This window comes from Rhea americana, unplaced genomic scaffold, assembly GCF_003343005.1.
Source record: "Rhea americana isolate MKP2758 unplaced genomic scaffold, rheAme1 scaffold_164, whole genome shotgun sequence".
NCBI lineage: Eukaryota > Metazoa > Chordata > Aves > Rheiformes > Rheidae > Rhea > Rhea americana.
This window is the reverse complement of record NW_028185750.1, coordinates 1,710,812-1,729,690: the sequence shown is the minus strand read 5'-3', so window position 1 is coordinate 1,729,690 and position 18,879 is coordinate 1,710,812. Positions and strand designations below refer to the sequence as shown.

Here is an 18,879-nt window from a genome sequence, read left to right as displayed (position 1 = left end):
AAAAAAAAAAAAAAAAAAAAAAAAAAAAAAAAAAAAAAAAAAGTTAAATACTTAAGACTGTGATTTTTATTATGTCATTGGGCTACTGCCTCTTGCCATGTTATGCCCTGCAGGACATTTCAAACATTATGTGCAAACGGCAATGGGAAAGATTGGGTAGTTCTCAAATGTCATCCACCTGGGGAATACCACATCTTTGCTAGAAAGGCTGTGGCTTGGCTTGCCATGGGCAGAGGCAAGTCCCAGTTCCCCTGTGCATTCCTCTTCCCTCAGTGACTTGCAGCTTAAGTCAAATTAGGCAGCTGTTCAGGGGAAAATGTTTTCATTTTGGTCCTTCATGAACTATTTTTCAAACTAGATGAAGTCATCCTGCTACATGACTGCTGCAAAAGAAATGCTGATTCTGTGACTGGTGGAGGTATATGTGAGGGAGGAAATGGAGCTGTCCCTTTTGTTGATACCAGGTAAGCTATGAAACTGCACCTTTTCATTTTTAAAATAAATTGTAACTTTGTGCCTGAGGCATAGAGTAATGCAGTGTCTTCGGACCCAAGGAATGGCAAATAGCAATCAGATGCAACCAAATCAAACCTCAGCTGAAGTTTATGTCTACATTCCTCAAGAGACACCAGCATTTATTTTATGTTGGTCCCAAATGTGCCATTACTAAGTGAATACCTTAAAATCCRTGTATATGTATAAGTATATATGCCTGCCTATTTTAGAATGTGGCTCTCTTTGCACACATTTTCCCCCAAGAGAAGATCCTATTAGATCTTTCTGGGATCATTACAACCTCCTCTCCTGGTTTTCCTCTATATGGCCTCCCAGTTTTCCTATATATGGCCTTAGGGCTTCGGTCATGTAAATCCACATCTAGGCATTGCTGGTAGGGATTTTCAGTACAATAAATTCTCCTGGCTTGCAGTCTAGCCTGAGAACAGTCTGTACCTTACAGATAAATGCCCTAAAAGCACCTGGGTTGGCCTGTCTATCCACTGCATGTGTGTGTCACTCATAAACCTTGCTTGGCAAAGCAAGCAGGCTGACCATTTCAGCTTTGGTACAGGGCCTCACTTCTCATTCCAGATAGGTCTGCTTTTATTCATTCATTGAAAATACGATTGAGAATACTGAGTGCAGCTTTAGCAGGAGCCTGTAAAGCAACATGTGAAGAGAGGATCATTTCTGAGGAATGCAAATACAAAAATGTACCTCTTTCTTTGGACACTCGTGTTGAAATTCTCTGGGGTTGCTGGCTGTGTTCCTGCCATTCTTCCTGACAAACCTCACTGACCACACAGACTTTCTGATAGTACATGACAACATGGAGCTACCAGGATGCTCAGGGGAGTCACAGGTATGCAGTCCTTGGACAGGGCTGTAACGCTTGGTTGGTCCCTGTGTGCTGCCTGTACGTACCAGAAACAACCAGCAGCAGAGAGGACATTCTGAGTTCAAATATCGAGGATACTAGTACTCTGTTTTCCAACATGAACACTCTACAGTAGGAACTAGCAGAGCAGCACATTTTTGTCTGCCAAGAAAGGTTAGGCGAGTGCTGTTTGAGTTGGCTGTCTTTCCCCATGCACAGCAAGCCTGAGGAGCAAAACTTGCTCAGGAGACTGGCCAAGAGTCCCAGGCAATATYGAGCAGGACTGTTGGGTTTTCCTCATTCCCTTACAGCTCTGCACCTCGAAGTCAGCAATGCTGCTTGTTTTTCAACAGGATACTTGACATTGGTTAGCATAATAAAAATAACCGCATGGCCACTTCTATGTCACTTAAGCAGAGAAAAAGAGGTTAAAAACCTTGGTGCAGATTATCCAATCACCTAATTGCCTAATTCTGGAGCTGATTCACTTTCCATGCTTGCATTTGCTTTGCTTTCCCTCCCTTTAAAAAGTATCTCTCTCTCTCAGCAAATGTTCTTTTCTCAGAATTTCTGTTGATAAACTAGCAGGTTTTGGTCAGAAAATTTTCATATGAGACAGTGCTATTAAAAATCAAAACTTTATCTGGAAAACTGAGTATATGCTTTCTGTGGGTGAAAAACTGCTTTTAGCTAGAAATCGTAATTCTCAGTTTTAAATGAATTTAAATGAGACGCTTTCGAGGAATGTTATTAACAGTGTCTAACTTGCCCTACAACAGAAGTGGCCAGATAGAATCATATCACATCCCACAAGGCAAGTGTCCCATTGCTGCCTGTTGCCAGTAGTGACTGATGGGGAAAGAGCACAGGCTCAGAGGCTCTGCGGAGCAATTCCCTGACAGACCGCCAAACAGCAGGACAGTCAGAGCCTGCAGTTAGAGCATGGTCATTAATAGCAAAAAATAGACCTTACCTCCTCAAGCTTATCTGACTCTTGAACATCCATTTGGGCTGCTGGTCTCTGCAACAGACAGTGGCRTGAATACAGAAGTCTTCCCCTGCAGCAGTTTGCACAACCACAGAACTGCTGCTAGTCCTCCAGCCCTCTGCTAACCAACAGATGAAGCGGAGGGCCAGTGAGCTGCTGTGTTCATAGTGCTGAGCTGTGTTTCTGTAATGAGTAGATAGTTCCCCTCTTTCTTCTGTAGCTGCACCTGTGGCTGGTGGCCAAGGAGGGGTGTATCTAGGCTTGTCATGAACCCAATACGCTACTAGACTTTTTGCAGTGACTGGTCATATTCATGTGCTTGAGAATAAGTACTGGAAAGCTAGAAGCACACTAGCTGGGAGTGGGGASAAGGTACTGGTAAATGAGTAAGAGCTTGTTTCTACTCCTTCTGGCACTACCATGAGCAAGCATTGCCTCCCACGCGTGTGCTCCTTGGTCTTGACAGCTACAGCAGTGCATGTAGTTTGGCTGCACCACCCTTAATTCTTACAGACCTACCCTGAGACAAGCCATGCCAAAATGGCTGGGGGCCACCATAAGCTGTAAAAGACTGTCCCCACCCTACAGAGGAGGACTTAATCTATGGGGGCCAAGAAACAGTCTGAAAGGAGAACCTGTCATTGCCTGTGCTGTATCTCCGCTTGGAAGAAAGGAGGGCAGCCACCGGGGGTCTTGTCCACCATTTCTCATTGCTAAAAAACCAATAAAACTAAAAATACTCTGCTGCGTTGTCAAGATCCACTGAACTTCCTGCCTGAAAAAACAGTGGTGCCATCCCCCAGCATACAAAAGCACACGCTCTGCCTGCAAAAGCAGAGAAAGAACTGCACACTGAAAGAAGTTCCTGCTTTGTTTACAGGTTGCTTTTATTTACAAATATACTGAAGTGTAATCTCTCTCTTTTTTTTCTTTTTCTATTTTTGGTGGTGTGTGTGTGTGTGTGTTTGTGTTTCACGTGCACTTGGGAAGAAGCATAATGTATGAGAATCTCATGTATCTTAGCTGCCAGGCAATGGTGGCAGGAAAAAAATGCAGTGAAATGAAATTTAAAAACACTAATAAATAATTTAACAATGACAAGTAATTAAATAAAAAAAAWTCCAATCTACATACATTATGGTAGTTTGTTATCAACACAGAGGGAAAGGGGYAGGAAATCTACTGTGAAAGGCAGGTGGTTAAGTATGAGAGAGCATATTCATATTTTTACAAGTTAAACAAATTGTAACAGACAGCTACAAAATACTACATTTTGATAACATAAATACAGAATATATAAATATACAAGTAATACAGCCATACACAGCTAAAAAATAGGGTGTTCACTTAAAAACAGAGTTCCCATTGCAAAATCTCTGGCAGTCCCTTCACAGTCACTGCTAAAACAGAACAACAGTGCACAGAACCAAGAGGACCCAGGTGTATGCTTTAGGAAGGCAATAGTTGTCAGTTTATTCAGGTAGGCCTCAAATGAGCAAGACAGTGTGCAAATCCCACTCAAGTCAACAGACTTCAGGTACTTGCTAGAAGCTAAGAAATACTTACGTACCTGCCTAACAGGACCAAATACAAACCTGAAGCCCTAGCCACGCGGTAGTGGGTGTGCTGCTTGGCTGTCTGGTGCCACGGGGGCGAGGAGGAGGGATAGTGCTAGAGGCAGACTTGCAYGGCGCCTGCTGCTCATGAATGCAGGAGGGGTTTGGGCACGAAGCTCTACCCTGAGCACTTGGGACTTTGAGTATTGTGGCTCCAGCTTCCACGCCTTTGATGTGCTTTAATATGCTTACTTCCCTTTCACTGTTGTGACAAAACTTTGGGTTTGTAAGGAGCCATCCCTTCCTCCTTTATTCTGTTGTTAATTTTTAGTGAGTTATTGGGACAAGTAGAAATATTGTGACAGGGTTCAAAGGAGGTGCTCTCACAAACACAAGCTTGCCCAGCTAGCAGGAGCACAGAACTCCCTGGGGCACTGGGCAAGTGGCTTGGGGTTTACTCTGATATTTAGGAACCTGGAAGGGAGTCCTGAGCACAGTAGGAAGAGGTAACTGGGTTCACATCATCCCTGGAAGGTTTGCCAGCGCAGAGGACCTCCACCATGCAATGACTGCACAGCGAGGTGGCCGAGTCGCTGCTGACAGAGTGGCAATGACTTCCTTGAAAGACCTGGAAACATTCATCAGATGTGCAGAGCGAGTCTGCAAATCCATCCAGCAGCCATTGCAAAAATAATGCGGGTCATGTCTTGGGCATGGTTAGCAGCAACTAGCCATGTGATCTGCATGTCATTGATAGCGGTTAAAGAAGAAAACAAGATCAAAAGTCCCAGGGTGATATTTCAGTCTTAGTGATGGCAACTAGTGTATTTTACTTACAGCAACATAATTGTCTTCCACACACCGTCTGTACACCCACCACTGAGTGCTGAGAATACAGGTCTTAATCCACAGTGCTGTGGTAAACACGGGGTGGAGGAGGATGGTACATGGTGGGAGTCCTTCCCTTAACAGCCTGCCACGTGATGGAAACATGCTACTGCCCAGCCGAGAGCCAGTCAGGCTGTTCAGGGACCACTCTCCTAAGCAACTATTTCCAAATGCAGGAAAATCTCTATGTGCTTCCACTGCTTTTGCAAACAGGTCTGGTAATTGCACAATAAAGACCTCTGAGTAAGCTGCTACTTAGCATATTCATTCTGAACTCACAAGCATCTTTTCTGAACGTTATTGAGCAAACACTGAAACCCAATCAATCATCTTTTACTTAATTGCATCTTGTCACCACTTTAGCTTAACATGTATTCCTTGCTTAGACAAAACAAGATGATTGAAACACTGCAAAGAGCTCACTTGATGCATTTATATTAGAACGGGGTTAATTTCCTAGGGAAAATGATCACTGTAAGGTGCATGTAATAAACTGCTGTCATGACCTCTAGCCTCCAAGCTCCCATATGTGCAATCATTGTTTGTGGTTTCTGTGGAAGTGCCAGATGCTAAGAATTTTTGGCAAGAGTATCTCAATTTGACTCAGTATAAGATATTACTGTGATATGGCCCATTAAACATTTTACTTTCACCTGATTGGTGACATTTCCCTTGACAATAGAAGAGTAAAGCAGAAATCAAAAAGGTCAGAGGTTGCTATATAATCTTTTACTGCAGGTCCCAGGTTAAAACCACAATGATCACACTCCAGTGGGATAATTCATTCTACAAAAAAAGTGACATTTATTTTACTTTAATGAACTTTGGCCTTTGCCAGATATAACGAGTCCGCTGGAAGTCATTGGCTATGCATTCCTTCCCTTGATCAGTAGCAGCCCACAGTGGCATGGGAAATGTTGTTAAGCATGCCAGAAGGCTTGGCTGTGTAGTGCACGTGGCACCGAAGTCCATAGAATATGGAGGAACAAACAGCTAAGGCATCATCATACAACATACTAAGGGAAGAGGTGATGGTCTGTACAAGTACATTGTGATACTAAAAAAACAAATTAAAAAGAAAAACGATATAGGTGGCAAATAGCCTTCCAAAGAACAGCAAAAAATTATGTATACTTCAGCTACAAAATGGAGTATTTGATTCTTTCCTTAGAAAGAGGTAGAGTTGGGACAAGGCAGTTCTCCAGACCGTGGGTCACATTACAGTTCTCAGATAAGACCCTGTAGGCACTAAATATGCCGTTTTGATCTTGCCAGCAATGAGGAAGGAGACAAGGCTGTGACTCTGCAATCCAGGTATGTTTGAGATGGTGAAGATGATATTTTCTATGACTCTAAAGTAGCACAGGAAAAAAGGTGGGGGGGAGCTAGATGAATCCCTTAAGATTGGTGATTAGAAATGTTTATAATGTGCCACATAAAATGTGCCTGCCTTCTGTCTTGCATGCAGTACGGCTCACCTGAGTTCTTTATAGAGATTTGCTATCATGCAGAGGAAAAGGAAATTAATATTTATTTTGGAACGTGAGAAAAGGGGAAACTAATTGGGGGGTTGGGTAAGAAAAGAAAATTATTCTGGTTGCAGGACATATCCAGGGGCTCACAGCCTTCAACTGAAAAGGCCTCACTCCTGTCTAAAAGGAGAACGGCCACTAACAAAAGCATATGGGTGTAACGGACCATATCCCCGAGCCATGGCTGCGGGAGGCACGGCAGCCTGCAACTCCGGCTGTGTCCGCTGAGATAAGAGCTGGCAGCCTGCTGGGAGGGGAGCGTTATCTGGGAATCTGCGCAGGGACATCGGCTCCTTCATGCAGAAAAGGAGGAGAGAGTCCTTCTGTCACTGCACAGCAGCAGGAAGGTTTTACTTTGAGGTCTGCATCTCTATGGCCTGCACTGTACTCTCTTCTCTCCCTAATGCTTCCTCACCTTTACACAGTCAAAATACACAGGCTGATCCTGCAGATAAAGTTTGATTTCTTAAGACATCTCTAAAAATCGAGGTCCGTATTTCCATATTGGAGAGGAGAATGATTTTATTTTTTCCCTTGGACCTATCATCTGACTTTGGCTGGGCACTCCTCCCTCCAGGACACAGAGGACCTTTCCACACCAGCCAAGGGGCATGCAATGGCTCTGGAAGCTCCACAGCAGGACCCACCTCTCCTCAGGGACMTCCAGTAGTGCTGCGAGGTGCTCAGTGGAGCCAGCCCCATTTGCAGTGTTTGGGAGAGGCTGAGTTCACCAGGCTCCGCTGTGACACTCATCCTTTGGCCACGTCCTGGAGCCTGGGAGCTGCTTAGCGCTGCAGAAAACACACAGCCCTGCGCATCTGCAGTGCTGATGCCCAACCTAGCTTCAGCCTGAAGGATTAAGAATAACTAACACTTTGAACTTGTTTTTGGCTATTACGGTCAATATATTAAAGGCATTTATTTAAGAAAGGGCCTATCCTGCCAATCTTTGCCTATGAGCTCTATTTGGAACACACCCTATAATTACTGATATTACCCTGGCAAATTTTCCCCATGAAGTTTTCTCTACTAAGAGCCATGACTGTACTTGTCTGCCTCTCCACATTATAATTATCACCAGGCAATATTTATAACTACATTATTATCATTTATGATATTTTATACCCTATGAAAACCTATATGACTTGTTCTCAAATTTCAGCATCTGAGATGTTTAGCTTTCATCTGGGACATTCCCATTCAATTTATGGAGGAACAATCTTGTTCTTTTTTCATTTGCACTACTAATAGGTTAGTTGGACTATTTATCATAAATACAGGCATCCCATCAGTGTGAAATCTGCAGAACTTAGATTGGACTCTAGCTCAACATATCTAACCCTCCCACTGTGATTTCTCTCATACTTTTTTTCCCAGTTGGTGCACATTTCAGGACTTCTGATGGCTGAGGCAAGAGCTATATACCATTGGTTCTTGCTGAGGCAAGACAATTAACTAAAGGAGTACTTAATTATTCGAGATGGACAATGGAACATAGCACATTTTTGCCTCATGCAAAGCATAAATAAACAGAAAAGAATGAACAACACGTTTGCCAATCATAGTCTAGACTTGAAATTTGACACTGAAATACTTACAAACATAAGTAAATGTTTTATTCTCATACTTCAAAAATTAAAGAAAATGATGTCTTCTAAGCACCTTTAGTTTTAATTATTTGAGATCAATACTAACCTAAACACCTCAGCCCCTAACATGCATCACCCCTGCAGGGTCATAGACCTTTCCTATTATGAAATCCCTGGCTTTCTCCACAAATGTTACTGTTAACCAGTTTCCTCAGTATCATATGTATAAGGGTTATAAACTAATCAGTAGATCTAGGTTAGGTAGAAAAAAAATGTAGAAAGGAAACAAATGTTGAACGTCACATTTACATTAACTTCTCACAGTTCAAATGGCAATTTGTCCACAACATTAGTATGAATCATGCAGTAAGAAAAGGGAGGAATCTCCAGTTTCTTTGATTTATTTGTAATATGGTCGATTGATGTCAGTATCAGTGGCTTTTAAAAAAATTAAACATCCAAAAGAAAGGACTAGAGAAAGGAGGAAAAGGTTTAGCTTTCTGCAAAATCCATTTCCTTTACAATGATGAGCTCAAACCAAACCAAACCAAAGGCTGCTGAAGAGCAGGGTCTTCTGTTCCTTCCATGCTTGTCTCTTGGTCTGGTGCGAGCTGGATAATCAAGGATAAGTGACTGGAGGATTTTTTGTTTGTTTGTTTTATATATATATGTATATATATGTGTGTGTGTATATATATATATATATATATATATATATATACACATGTGTGTGTGTATGTGTGTGTGTTTATGTATGCATTTATATATGATGTGTGCATGTATACACACGTACATATACACACACATATGCACACGTGTGTGCACACACACACACATATAAACACACATAGTCTTCCTAAAAAGGCTCTTTGCAGTCCAGAGGCAGCAGGAGTCACTGTGAAGGAAGAGCTGGGCAACATATGGCTGTAGAGTCTGCACTGGAAAAAGTCACTGGCTAAATATACGCCGACTGTTTGTTTTCTTTTACTTTCATGAGGCGAAATACGAGCTCTGCATAGAGTACAGCCTGTCAATGGGGTTTCCTACTCTAGCCTGCATGGAGTTAACTTCAGAAGAGGCAAGAAAACAGTCGCTCAAGCTAGTTAAAGAGGTATCACTGTCGATATCATGAAAAATGGAGTCGTTTCCTGCAAATGAAATGTATATGTTTAGCTGGATTCTGTGCAGTGAGAAGGACACAGTACACAGGGATGCTCATATGTTGCACACTGCAGCAAAGGGAGTAGTTTTCTTTCTGTTTTTACATGCTAACATAATTTCACTCCAAGGGTCTGCTGTCTAAAGAGACAGACTAGCAATCAGTTCACAGAGATCCACTGGCAGCAATGGCACTTGGAAGTGTGGAAATCTGCCAGTRTTTAATTTATACTCTAAATCAGCACAAAAAGAGTCTTGGCTGACTGACACAAGCAAACAGTGGYAGGAGAAGGAGCAAGTCCCTTGTGCTTTATGCACCAGGAGCTGGCGTTTGAGGGGGAACCGCGGGCCGTTGAGGAATGCGGGAGCAGACTCCGAGCGCCCGGAATGAGGAAAAGCGATCTGAGACCCATAACAAATAACACTCTTCATTTACACAAAAGGCGGTAAAAGATGGATCTAAATCTGATGAAGCCCAGGAGGAGGCCCGGCTTTTCTAGGCTCAAATAATCTATAGCTGTAAACAAGTTTTCATTTCAAAAAATTCTGCTCTTTTGGGGCTGGTTTGGAACAGTTCATTTTATTTCACTAAGCAACTAAAATTTCAACTTACTTCAACTCTTAAGTTACCAGAAGGAGCTCTACTATGTAAAGTACTATGAGCGCTAAGAAAGTGTCCCGCTGGTTCTTTTTTTATACATTCATCTAAAATGGCTTTGTGTCATATCCTGCATTGATTTTGAAACACAGAACTTGTCTCTAAAGGAGTTTTTCTTAGAAAGCCAAGCAAATTGTTAGCAACAAAATCACAAGCCATCTAATGCTCATTCGAGCTTCAGATTTACTCATGAAATATGCTTAAAGCTTCAGCTCCTTACAGTGTTTACCAAACTGCCCAGTGTGCACCATGGACTTTTAATAGCATAGACCCAAGCCAGATTTCCTGTTGGTCTGTTTCATGATGCCTCAGTGAAAGAGATGTATGCGTATAATTCTGCAGTGAAGTACTCCTGGTCCACAGAAAAGTCTGATGTAACTAGCCCTCGTAAACTACAGCAAGGCCAACAATCATAGCCTGAGAAATACTCTTAAATTCGATTTAAATGCCACACTGCAATTGTCCAGAATGAATTATTAGGCATTTACTGTTTGTTATGCACTTGGTGTACCTATTTACTTTTTGTTGCGTGATTGGTAAATCATAAAAGCAAACCATTATCTTGATTTTGGGCAGAGTATAAAATCATGCAGGAGAAWTATGTTCTGTGGTGACACATCTCCCAGCAGCTCAAGAGTGGCTCTTTAATAAATCCATGCATCCAATTTGAGGTATCTTAGACGGATGGATATTTATTTTGGAACCATCAGATTACTTCTCTTTATTAGACCACTTTTCAAGGCACTTTTTCCCCAGAGCTTCTAGGAAAAAGGAAAAACTTGTGAGGGAGATAGAGAGAAACTGGTAGTGTTTATTTTTAGATGTCTTGCACAGTAGTTTTTAAAAACTGGAGCTGGAGCACTGATGTTGCTTGCTTTATCATTTATAAGAATTATACTGTGAAATAGTTTTGAAGGGTGTCCAGAGCCTGGGATGAACTCTCTTCTCCCCACTTATGTGTATATGAAAATACACAAATGAAACTGACTGATTCAACATACTCCCTGGTACAAAACCCAGAAAAAAATATTATAAAAGTAGGTCACTCTACTGAGCCTTTGATGTGTGAACTAGTGTAGGAATCCTGCTATTTCTGATGTGGCAGAATGATGCATGCCTTACCATAAGGGTTCATGTGGTCGCCTGGCATTTGTGGCGGAGTAAGACCCTGCTGAAATGGGTCTGTGCCATAACTGCTTTGATCCATTGCTACAATCTGCTGCTGTGGAGGTGCAAGCGGTGTGTAAGATGTCATCATCCCTTCCATTCGGTTGGACATCACTTCTGCAAAGCAAACATCAGGGAACAGTCACTGCTTGGCAATGAAGAGGCTGCAGACAGTAGCATCAGTGGCACTTACTGAACTTGAGAGCACAGCGAGTGCAGCTAGGTGTGTCCTGGCATTCAGAGGAGCCCTCCAAATCCTTATCTGATATACAACCCAGAATGGTAAGTTGAAAATTTTGTGATTTCTGACCATATCATTTCTGGAGCTCCTGAGGGCGGGACCATATCTTCTCAAAGTCTGTCTCATGCCTGACATAAGTTTTTATACTCTCTAATGCCTGTTGGTGCCAGCCTAACACTGGCAATGCAGCAACAGTACAGTCATTCCCTAAGCTGATGTGGGTAGGTCGAGCAAGAGATATCTGCTTCCTTGATGGCCGCTCTGCAGGAGAGAGAGCAGCCCCAGGTCCTGCTCACAGACCATGGTCCCGAGGGCCGGGCCTGTTTTTGTACTCTGGGTGAAGAGTACAGTTTGAGGCTGCAAGGCCTTGGGAAGAGGAGAACCTCAACAGCGCCCATGGAGCAGAAGGGCAAACCCTGGCACCCCAGGCAGATCTTGGCCCTTGCTCCTCAGTCAGCTCTTCTGCACTACATGTTTCCTCTAGGACAGAGGTGGCAGCTTTTGTGTAAGAACCTTGAGAGTCTGGCCACAGCACAGAGATCTGGGATAACCCCACAGTGGGACTTAGACATAGAACCTCTGTGTGTTGCCACTGATTACAGCACACGTTATCCCTAGACTTGCGGATACCATATGTGGCTGTATGTAGATGCTGTGCACCCATATGGGAATGGTATTTCCCCTTGCAGATGCCTTTCCCCTTGTTTTGCCTCCATCACAAATGCCCTACCTACCTTGCCCTAGTCGCTGAGAGTTTTGTTGCTCCTGCTGCTGCTGATGTCTTCGTGCTAGTTTTTTCATCTGAATAAAAGAAGAAGAACAGAAAAATCTCAGGGGTCTGAATGGAACAATTCCGTTTCCTTACAAAATTCTCTGCAAACATCAAACCAGTTAATATAGACCATGTATATTCATGCACACACCACTGTGGGTTCAGTTTCATTCCTAAACTTAAACATTTGGGTTTCTAGTTCATATTTGCATGCAAAATCTACTCCCAACCTCATGCTGCTTTGAACACACTAACTTAATGTCTGTGTTTGAAAACAGCCCTTCTCATATGGATATAGACAGCAGTGCGTGCAAAATATGCACAGGAGTGGAGCAAAAATGCATCAGATTTTCTGAAGAGTAGTCCCTGGGGCCTTTATGATACACACTACATCTAAAGGGGAAGAAAATCTCTGTGTTAGAGGATGATTTGTGTTTTACATTTGAGAACTTGACAAACAACCTACCTTTGCTCTTTGGTTTTGAAACCAGACCTGGACAACTCGCACACTGAGTCCTGTTTCAGCTGCTAGTGTTTCTCTGACCTACAGGAGGAAATGTTTAATGATGCAACTTTTTTTTTTTTTTTTTTTTTTTTTTTTTTTTTTTTAACTTCTAACAAGTTATGTTAAAAGGAACATTCTGTACTTACAATAAAATGTGCATGGACAGTATTAATTTTAAAAATCCCTCGGATTTTTGCAGGGTTTGTTCCACCTTTCATGTCATAAGTACATGTTTCATAAGTACAGAATAAATAGTCTGAAATGTGTAATGTAAATKTATTAAATCATTTTATGATTTTTATTTTACCCATAAAATTGATCCGTGTAAAAAGATGTGTATTAGCTATGGTTTTTTATTATTATTTTTCAAATAAAAATTCATACTTTAAAAAGCCATCTTACATTGTCCCAAAGAATATGCTTTCTATATGGGCAGATGAATGTCACTTTTTGCAATGACGGCAGCTTTCAGGATGCAACTCCATCTCTGTCCACTCAAACTTAGGAAATGGACATGTAGGTTGCTTTACATAAAGATCTGATTTTCATCAGTTTCACCACTGAAGCAATACATTACACCCTTCCTTAGCTTCTATAAATGAGATCAACACTATGGTCAAGTTTCATAAAAAAATGAGACTCATAAAAAATGAGACTTAGCCTTCCCACCTCTATGGTGGGAAGGACAAGAGCAAGAAACCACCTGCACACCAAGGCTCTAAATGTCAACGACTGCTTTATGTTTTATAAGAATCAACCAAAGGTGGTTGTTTAGCAGGAATCAGTCACAGAGCTGGTACTATACACTGTGGGCAAACATCTTTGAACATAACATTCAGCAGCTCCCTAGCTAGAACTTGCTCAGGAAGACATAGCTGGGTTCTGGTGTTCATCCCAGGCACCACTGCTGGCCTGGACACAGGGCAGGGTCCTGTCTGGACTAGTGGCCTGACCCTTTCACCCTCAAGGCCAGCTGTCAGAGCTGGCTGCTGGCCCCAGCTGAAGCACCTACCTTCCTACAGGGCTTGGAAGACACTTCAAAGGAAGCTTTGAATGCTCGTCTCTGCTGTGTCGTAAGTATTGTCCTTGGTCGTTTAGGTCTCCTTGGGTCCTTCCCATCATCACTTCCTTTTCCTTGGGTTACTTGTCCTTTGGTGGGTTTAACATCCCCATCCTCATCATCACTTTTAACTAGTTAAAAAAACAGGATACAAAATCATACTTGTTCCACTGAGATAACAGGGTATTTGGGTATTGCTCCACTGCTGTCAAATTAGTTCATAGGTTCAACTGTTCTCCTACATCTGCTTGACTAAATTCACCCTCAGCAAGAGGAGATCATCACAGACTTGTGTACGCTGCTTAAACTGAACTCCAGGAAAGCATAAAAATGTGTTTAATTTTTAATTGGGTGTGCTGGGATGATGTGTCCATATGTGCATGCACAGATTTCTCTTTCTTGGTAAATACATACAAATATGTATGTGCATAAGTAAGTAAGTTCCATTTGTATTTTCTACAGTTAGGTTCTGAATAATCTTACAATTTGGTGATATTATGCGCATTAGTACCTTGCACTGGGAAAATCTCAATTTCAGTGCCAAAGATTGACAAGTAAGTACATATGTCATTCTGAAAAACAGTTTTTCAGCTCATTGTGTTTTATTTCATCAGACTACTGATTTTTCTTTCAGAAACATCAATATACTATTCTGGAGAACTTCAACATTAAGGAACATACTGCAATTTTGGTATACTCAAAAGTTACATTTGGGGAATTAGCAAATTAGACTTTTAATTCATTTTAGGGTCTGATTATTATGCACCTAGCAATCTAATCACCTTTTACTTTAATAAGCATCTTTTGCATAATGATTAAAGAGAAGTTCAGTCATTTTAATAACCATGACATTATTAACTTTCCAGCATGCCATTTCTAAGGAAAGGTTTGTGAGGATTAATACTGCTCATTGGAGAGTTACTTTTGTGTCCAGTGAATAAATATTTGATTGGAGAAGGACACATACTCAGCCAGAGCTGTGTGAAATAATTTGCACTCACACAGGCATTTGGGAGATCTGTGTTTTCACTGTATTAGAGAATGGGAGACAAAACATTCCATTAATTTGTCAACTTGTTTTTCAGGTTTGGGTTTGGCTAAGATAGAGAATAATGGGGGGGGGGGAGCATCTCCAGGATTAAGTAAGAAACTACTAAACTACTTGTGCCATGGGGAAATGAAATCAAAACAAATGTTATGTYGTGCTACTTTGGTAGCTTTCTGCCCTGCTGATCACAAAGCGCAGGCAGAGTCTGGTAATAAAGCAGAATGCGTCCACACCAAAAGCAGATCTCAAATACACCTAGCTGGCAAATAGCAACCATGAGTCCCTGCTGCAGTGAGATTGCTCACCGTGGGCCAAGGAAAGCGGGGTGGAGGGTCACTGTGCATGCTGCTGCTGGGCAGCTACATGTGAGGATGGGAACAGCCCAGCACACAGGGCTGTTCAAGGGGGTTTGTCTGGATACAGACCAACTGGGGGCTGCTGGAGGCGGTGGTAAGTGGGAGAGTGACATGCTGAAGAGCAGAAGGAAAGTCACATGTCTCAGACAAACTCAAAAGGAGCCCAAACCCTGTGAGATGAGCTTTACAGAGCAAAGAGGTCCTGCAAATACAGTATGGCAATGAATAATGTGCTGCTCCAAGAAAGACGTGGGAGCTGCATGTCCTGTTGAGTCAGCAGTGACCTTTGTCTTGCCACATTCTTGACATGAAAATGTAAGTCTGAGCAACATGGTGAATATGGCTCTCAGATTAGAGATTAAGGATAATTACCGTTCCTATTTAAACTGGGAATAATATATTTTCCCATAGATCAGAGGTGATCATTTGCATCATTTGTACACTTAACGGAATGACAATTGTTGATTGTCTTAGACATTTTCTAGAGAAATAAATGAGTGATTATGATGGCTGCAGCAATGGTGACTTTGTGCCTGAATTCCCAGACCAAGTGATGCATGCTCTTGCAATCATACTGCTCAAGTCCTAGGTCTCGCTGAAAAGGGAGATGGCATTCACACTGCAGATTAGCAGTAGTGCATTTTAGTAAAATATCTAGCCTTGAATCTGCACAGTACAAACCCCTTTATTTTACTCATCTGGAACAGTGTAGGACCTTCTGAGAAATCCTTGGAGACCTGCAACAGCTGGGGTGGCCCACTTTGCATGCTTCATGCCTGTACTCTGCATAGCACGCAAACCAAAGCATGGCTCTCCTTGGGGCCGCACCTCGGAGATCTCCCACGTGTATGCCAGGCTGGGGCTCACATACAAACCAACAGGCACGCAAGGGTGATGATCAGAAGCTGGAGCCTTAGCAGCAAGGAAAAGCACTGCCTGAGAGAAGTCTGGCTGAAGTCAGGCAAGTCAAGCTTTGTATCTGGCTTGAAAGCATTAGAAACAGTCTCTCAAAACACTTTTTTCAAGTTACTACTTTTATTTCTTTTGTGGGGGGGGCGGGGGCCTTGCTGCCTGAACAGGAGTGGGTGTATGGCCAGCCCTGCGGAGCGTCCCTGGTGGCTGCTGTGGCTTCCTCTGCACTGCACATGACATATTGCTGAAATGCAAAACTCTTTTCGCCATTTCTCTCAAATTCACACATGTAGCTTTTCTTAAAGTTACCATTTGTGACTGGCAGAGAGAAATACATTTCAGCACACTCTGGAAAATCATATTACTACTTTGCCCATTTTTCTTGTTGAAAGCATAGAACCCCCATATTCAAAATAAAAAAATACTTAAGTGGATGGAAGAATGCCTGTGGGAAACAACACACTTTGGTCAGGCCCCATGTAACTGAAATCAGTCAGTTTCACTTGCTATAGTTTTATAGAGAAACATAATATTGACAGCTTGCAAAAAGTTTTTGTCCTTTATTAAGACAGCAGCAAACCAAGGGAGGGAGTGAAGTTAGGGAGGAGACTGAAAGCAGGGATTTTAGTTGTGCCTGCCAAGAGCTGTAATTTGCATCGGTGGATGGATGTGCAAATGGATATACTTTCTATAAGAAAGCTCTGCAAACCCTTGTGGCTTTTCTGGTTGGAAGAGGTGTGGGAAAAGCTCACCTGAGTCCGAGTCATCTGGGCTGACTGAGCTCAACAAATCTTTCTCTTTTTCATAGTCACTTTTGCAGAGCAACTGTCCTTCCTTAAGAACAAATTCGTCCCCTTTCCTCAGCTGTCGTTCGCAAACGCAGCAGCAGAAGCAGCTTAAGTGGTAGACACACTCCAGGGCTCTCATCACAAACTCTGTCGGGGCAATCTTCTCCATGCATCCACTGCACTTAGCAGCAAACAGCCTGCGAGAGAGAGGCAATGTCAGATCATTCACCACATGTATTTAAACACAGCAAACTTTTTTTTTTTTTTTAACTACCAATCAGCTTGCAGTGCACATTTGTACACTGGGAGACTTGCATCTGGAGTCTTGGAAACATCCAAGGCAAGCAACTCATTGAAATCTCAGCCCCTTTGGTCTAAAGAGTCCCAAGCCACCTCTGCCTCGACTGGCTAAGAAATACAAAGATTTGTGCCTATCTTACTGCTCTGTTCCTCTTCAAAAGAGAAACAAAAAGTAGCTCTCAGAGTTTGGATAATGCTGTTCAAACACAGATTAATTTTAATTCACCTTATAGAGGAATGAGTCAYAATCTTTTCTTTCTTTTTYYYYYYTYTYTYTTTTTTTTTTTTTTTTTTAATGCASRCWCTCTGACATCATCACTTAAAACCTGTCCTGAGCAGACTTCATGGCTTTCCTTTCTCCGTATGGTCTGTCTCCAAGGAGGCATAGAAAAAGCAGGGAAACTCAATGCTATTGCTGAAGAGAAGATGACATACACGCAATTGAAAAAGAGAGGAGTGGAATAACACAGCTTTTCTTTGGATGTTGAGTTATTCCAGAACAACCTGTCTTGGAGGAGAATACTGTGCATTTTAAATGGTGTGAAACCTCCTTTGGCAAAGATAGCTAGTGATACAATCAGCTAAATTACCACTATAATCACAGGCCCTAGAATACACACGATATTTGAGACTAGTTCTTATTAAACCTTTATAAACCCCCTCTTTTATCCATTGTTAATTTTCTAAGATAAAGTTTGAATGATTTAGCTTAATTTTATTTTGCTTTTCTAATGGCAACTGGGAATCTCCCAAAGTGAGATTTTAAGAGTGCTGTTTCAGATAGAGATGAATAGCTAAGTTATGTCCCTGCATCAYAGAGTGGGCTTGGAGATTTGAAATTCAGTCTTTTACAGCAATACATCAAAGTGCAAGGTGCATTAATATTTACATATTTGCAACAAAATGAACCCAGCTGCACTGCTGTGCCTTTTAGGATGAGGTGCTTGGACTTTTTTTTTTTCATTCTCAAAATCATCAACTTACAGATAAAAGGCAAACATCACCCATCTGAGAAAGCACAAAGGCTTTCGGTAGCCTGAGTCCTCCGAAGACTCCATTTTGTCTGAGCCGAGAAAATACAGCAAAATGGCAGTCACTGCTCTTCAGCAAAATGAAGGAGTCACGAAATGGGCAAGAGGAAAAGAAATCATTTGTGTTTGCATACTAAATGCAAAGAAAGTCTGAGTGCCCAAGAACTTGAGTTTTTTTCCTGTCTAATAAGAGCCATTTACTCTCTTACCCTTGGTGGCTYGGTGCGAGTCCTTGCACCATCCTGGCTATAACATGACACCTTTGCATTGTACAAGCCTCACAGGGCAGCCTGAGCAGTGCTTTTGGGGGGAACATAATGAATTAAGTCTATTAAATGGAAACTGAGGCCCTTGGGGACCTACAGCCACCACTGGTAAATAGGCCATTTTATTTTCAACTGTCTATTGGGTTTGTCTACAACTTTTTTTACTGTTCTGCAAAATTCAGAGAAAGTGAAATACGATTTTTATACTTTGACTAGCTAAGTTCACAAAAATATTACAATGTTTTAGCTAACGAATTCCTATGCAGCAAATATTTTTATACATACAGGATAGCATATCTGATAGGATTAAAACACAAAGGGGAAAAAAAGAGCAAGCATTTTGACCACTTTGAAATGTTGTTTCTATCTAACTGCTTAAACCTATTTGAATGAGTTTAATTAAGCTTKTATCTTTTGTCTAAAGAGTGTTGTTATGATGGAGCACACTTAAAGAAGCGGAAGATTAGCAAATCTGCTGTGAAGGCATCCGTCTCCCCTAACTGGCATCAGTTCATTTGCACTACTGTGACAGTTAACCTGTGTACGCTTCAGTAAAACTCAATTGATGGCTATCAGGAGGGACAGGACAAGCCCTCTGCGCAGCAGCAGCCCTGATGGGCTGCAGATGTAGCAGCCGGGCTGGGAAACACCGCTGCTGTTTCTGCTCTTGCAGCCTCCTGCAGGTCCCT

General features: G+C 42.0%; 1 protein-coding gene across 2 annotated transcripts in view; it reads right to left on the bottom strand.

Annotated features, from left to right (window-relative positions):
• Window positions 1-3,232: 3,232 nt before the first annotated feature.
• The window catches only part of LMX1B (LIM homeobox transcription factor 1 beta), a 95,053-nt gene continuing 79,406 nt past the window's right edge, over window positions 3,233-18,879 (bottom strand). The window contains exons 2-7 of one of the 2 annotated variants that reach the window (XM_085300487.1): window positions 16,558-16,790; window positions 13,442-13,620; window positions 12,391-12,468; window positions 11,887-11,953; window positions 10,867-11,028; window positions 3,233-9,076 (exon numbers count right to left, since the gene is read on the bottom strand). In XM_085300487.1, coding sequence (XP_085156613.1) covers window positions 8,919-9,076; window positions 10,867-11,028; window positions 11,887-11,953; window positions 12,391-12,468; window positions 13,442-13,620; window positions 16,558-16,790 — 877 coding nt within the window. In that variant the 3' untranslated portion in view covers window positions 3,233-8,918. The other variant, XM_085300488.1, reaches the window with a different exon arrangement.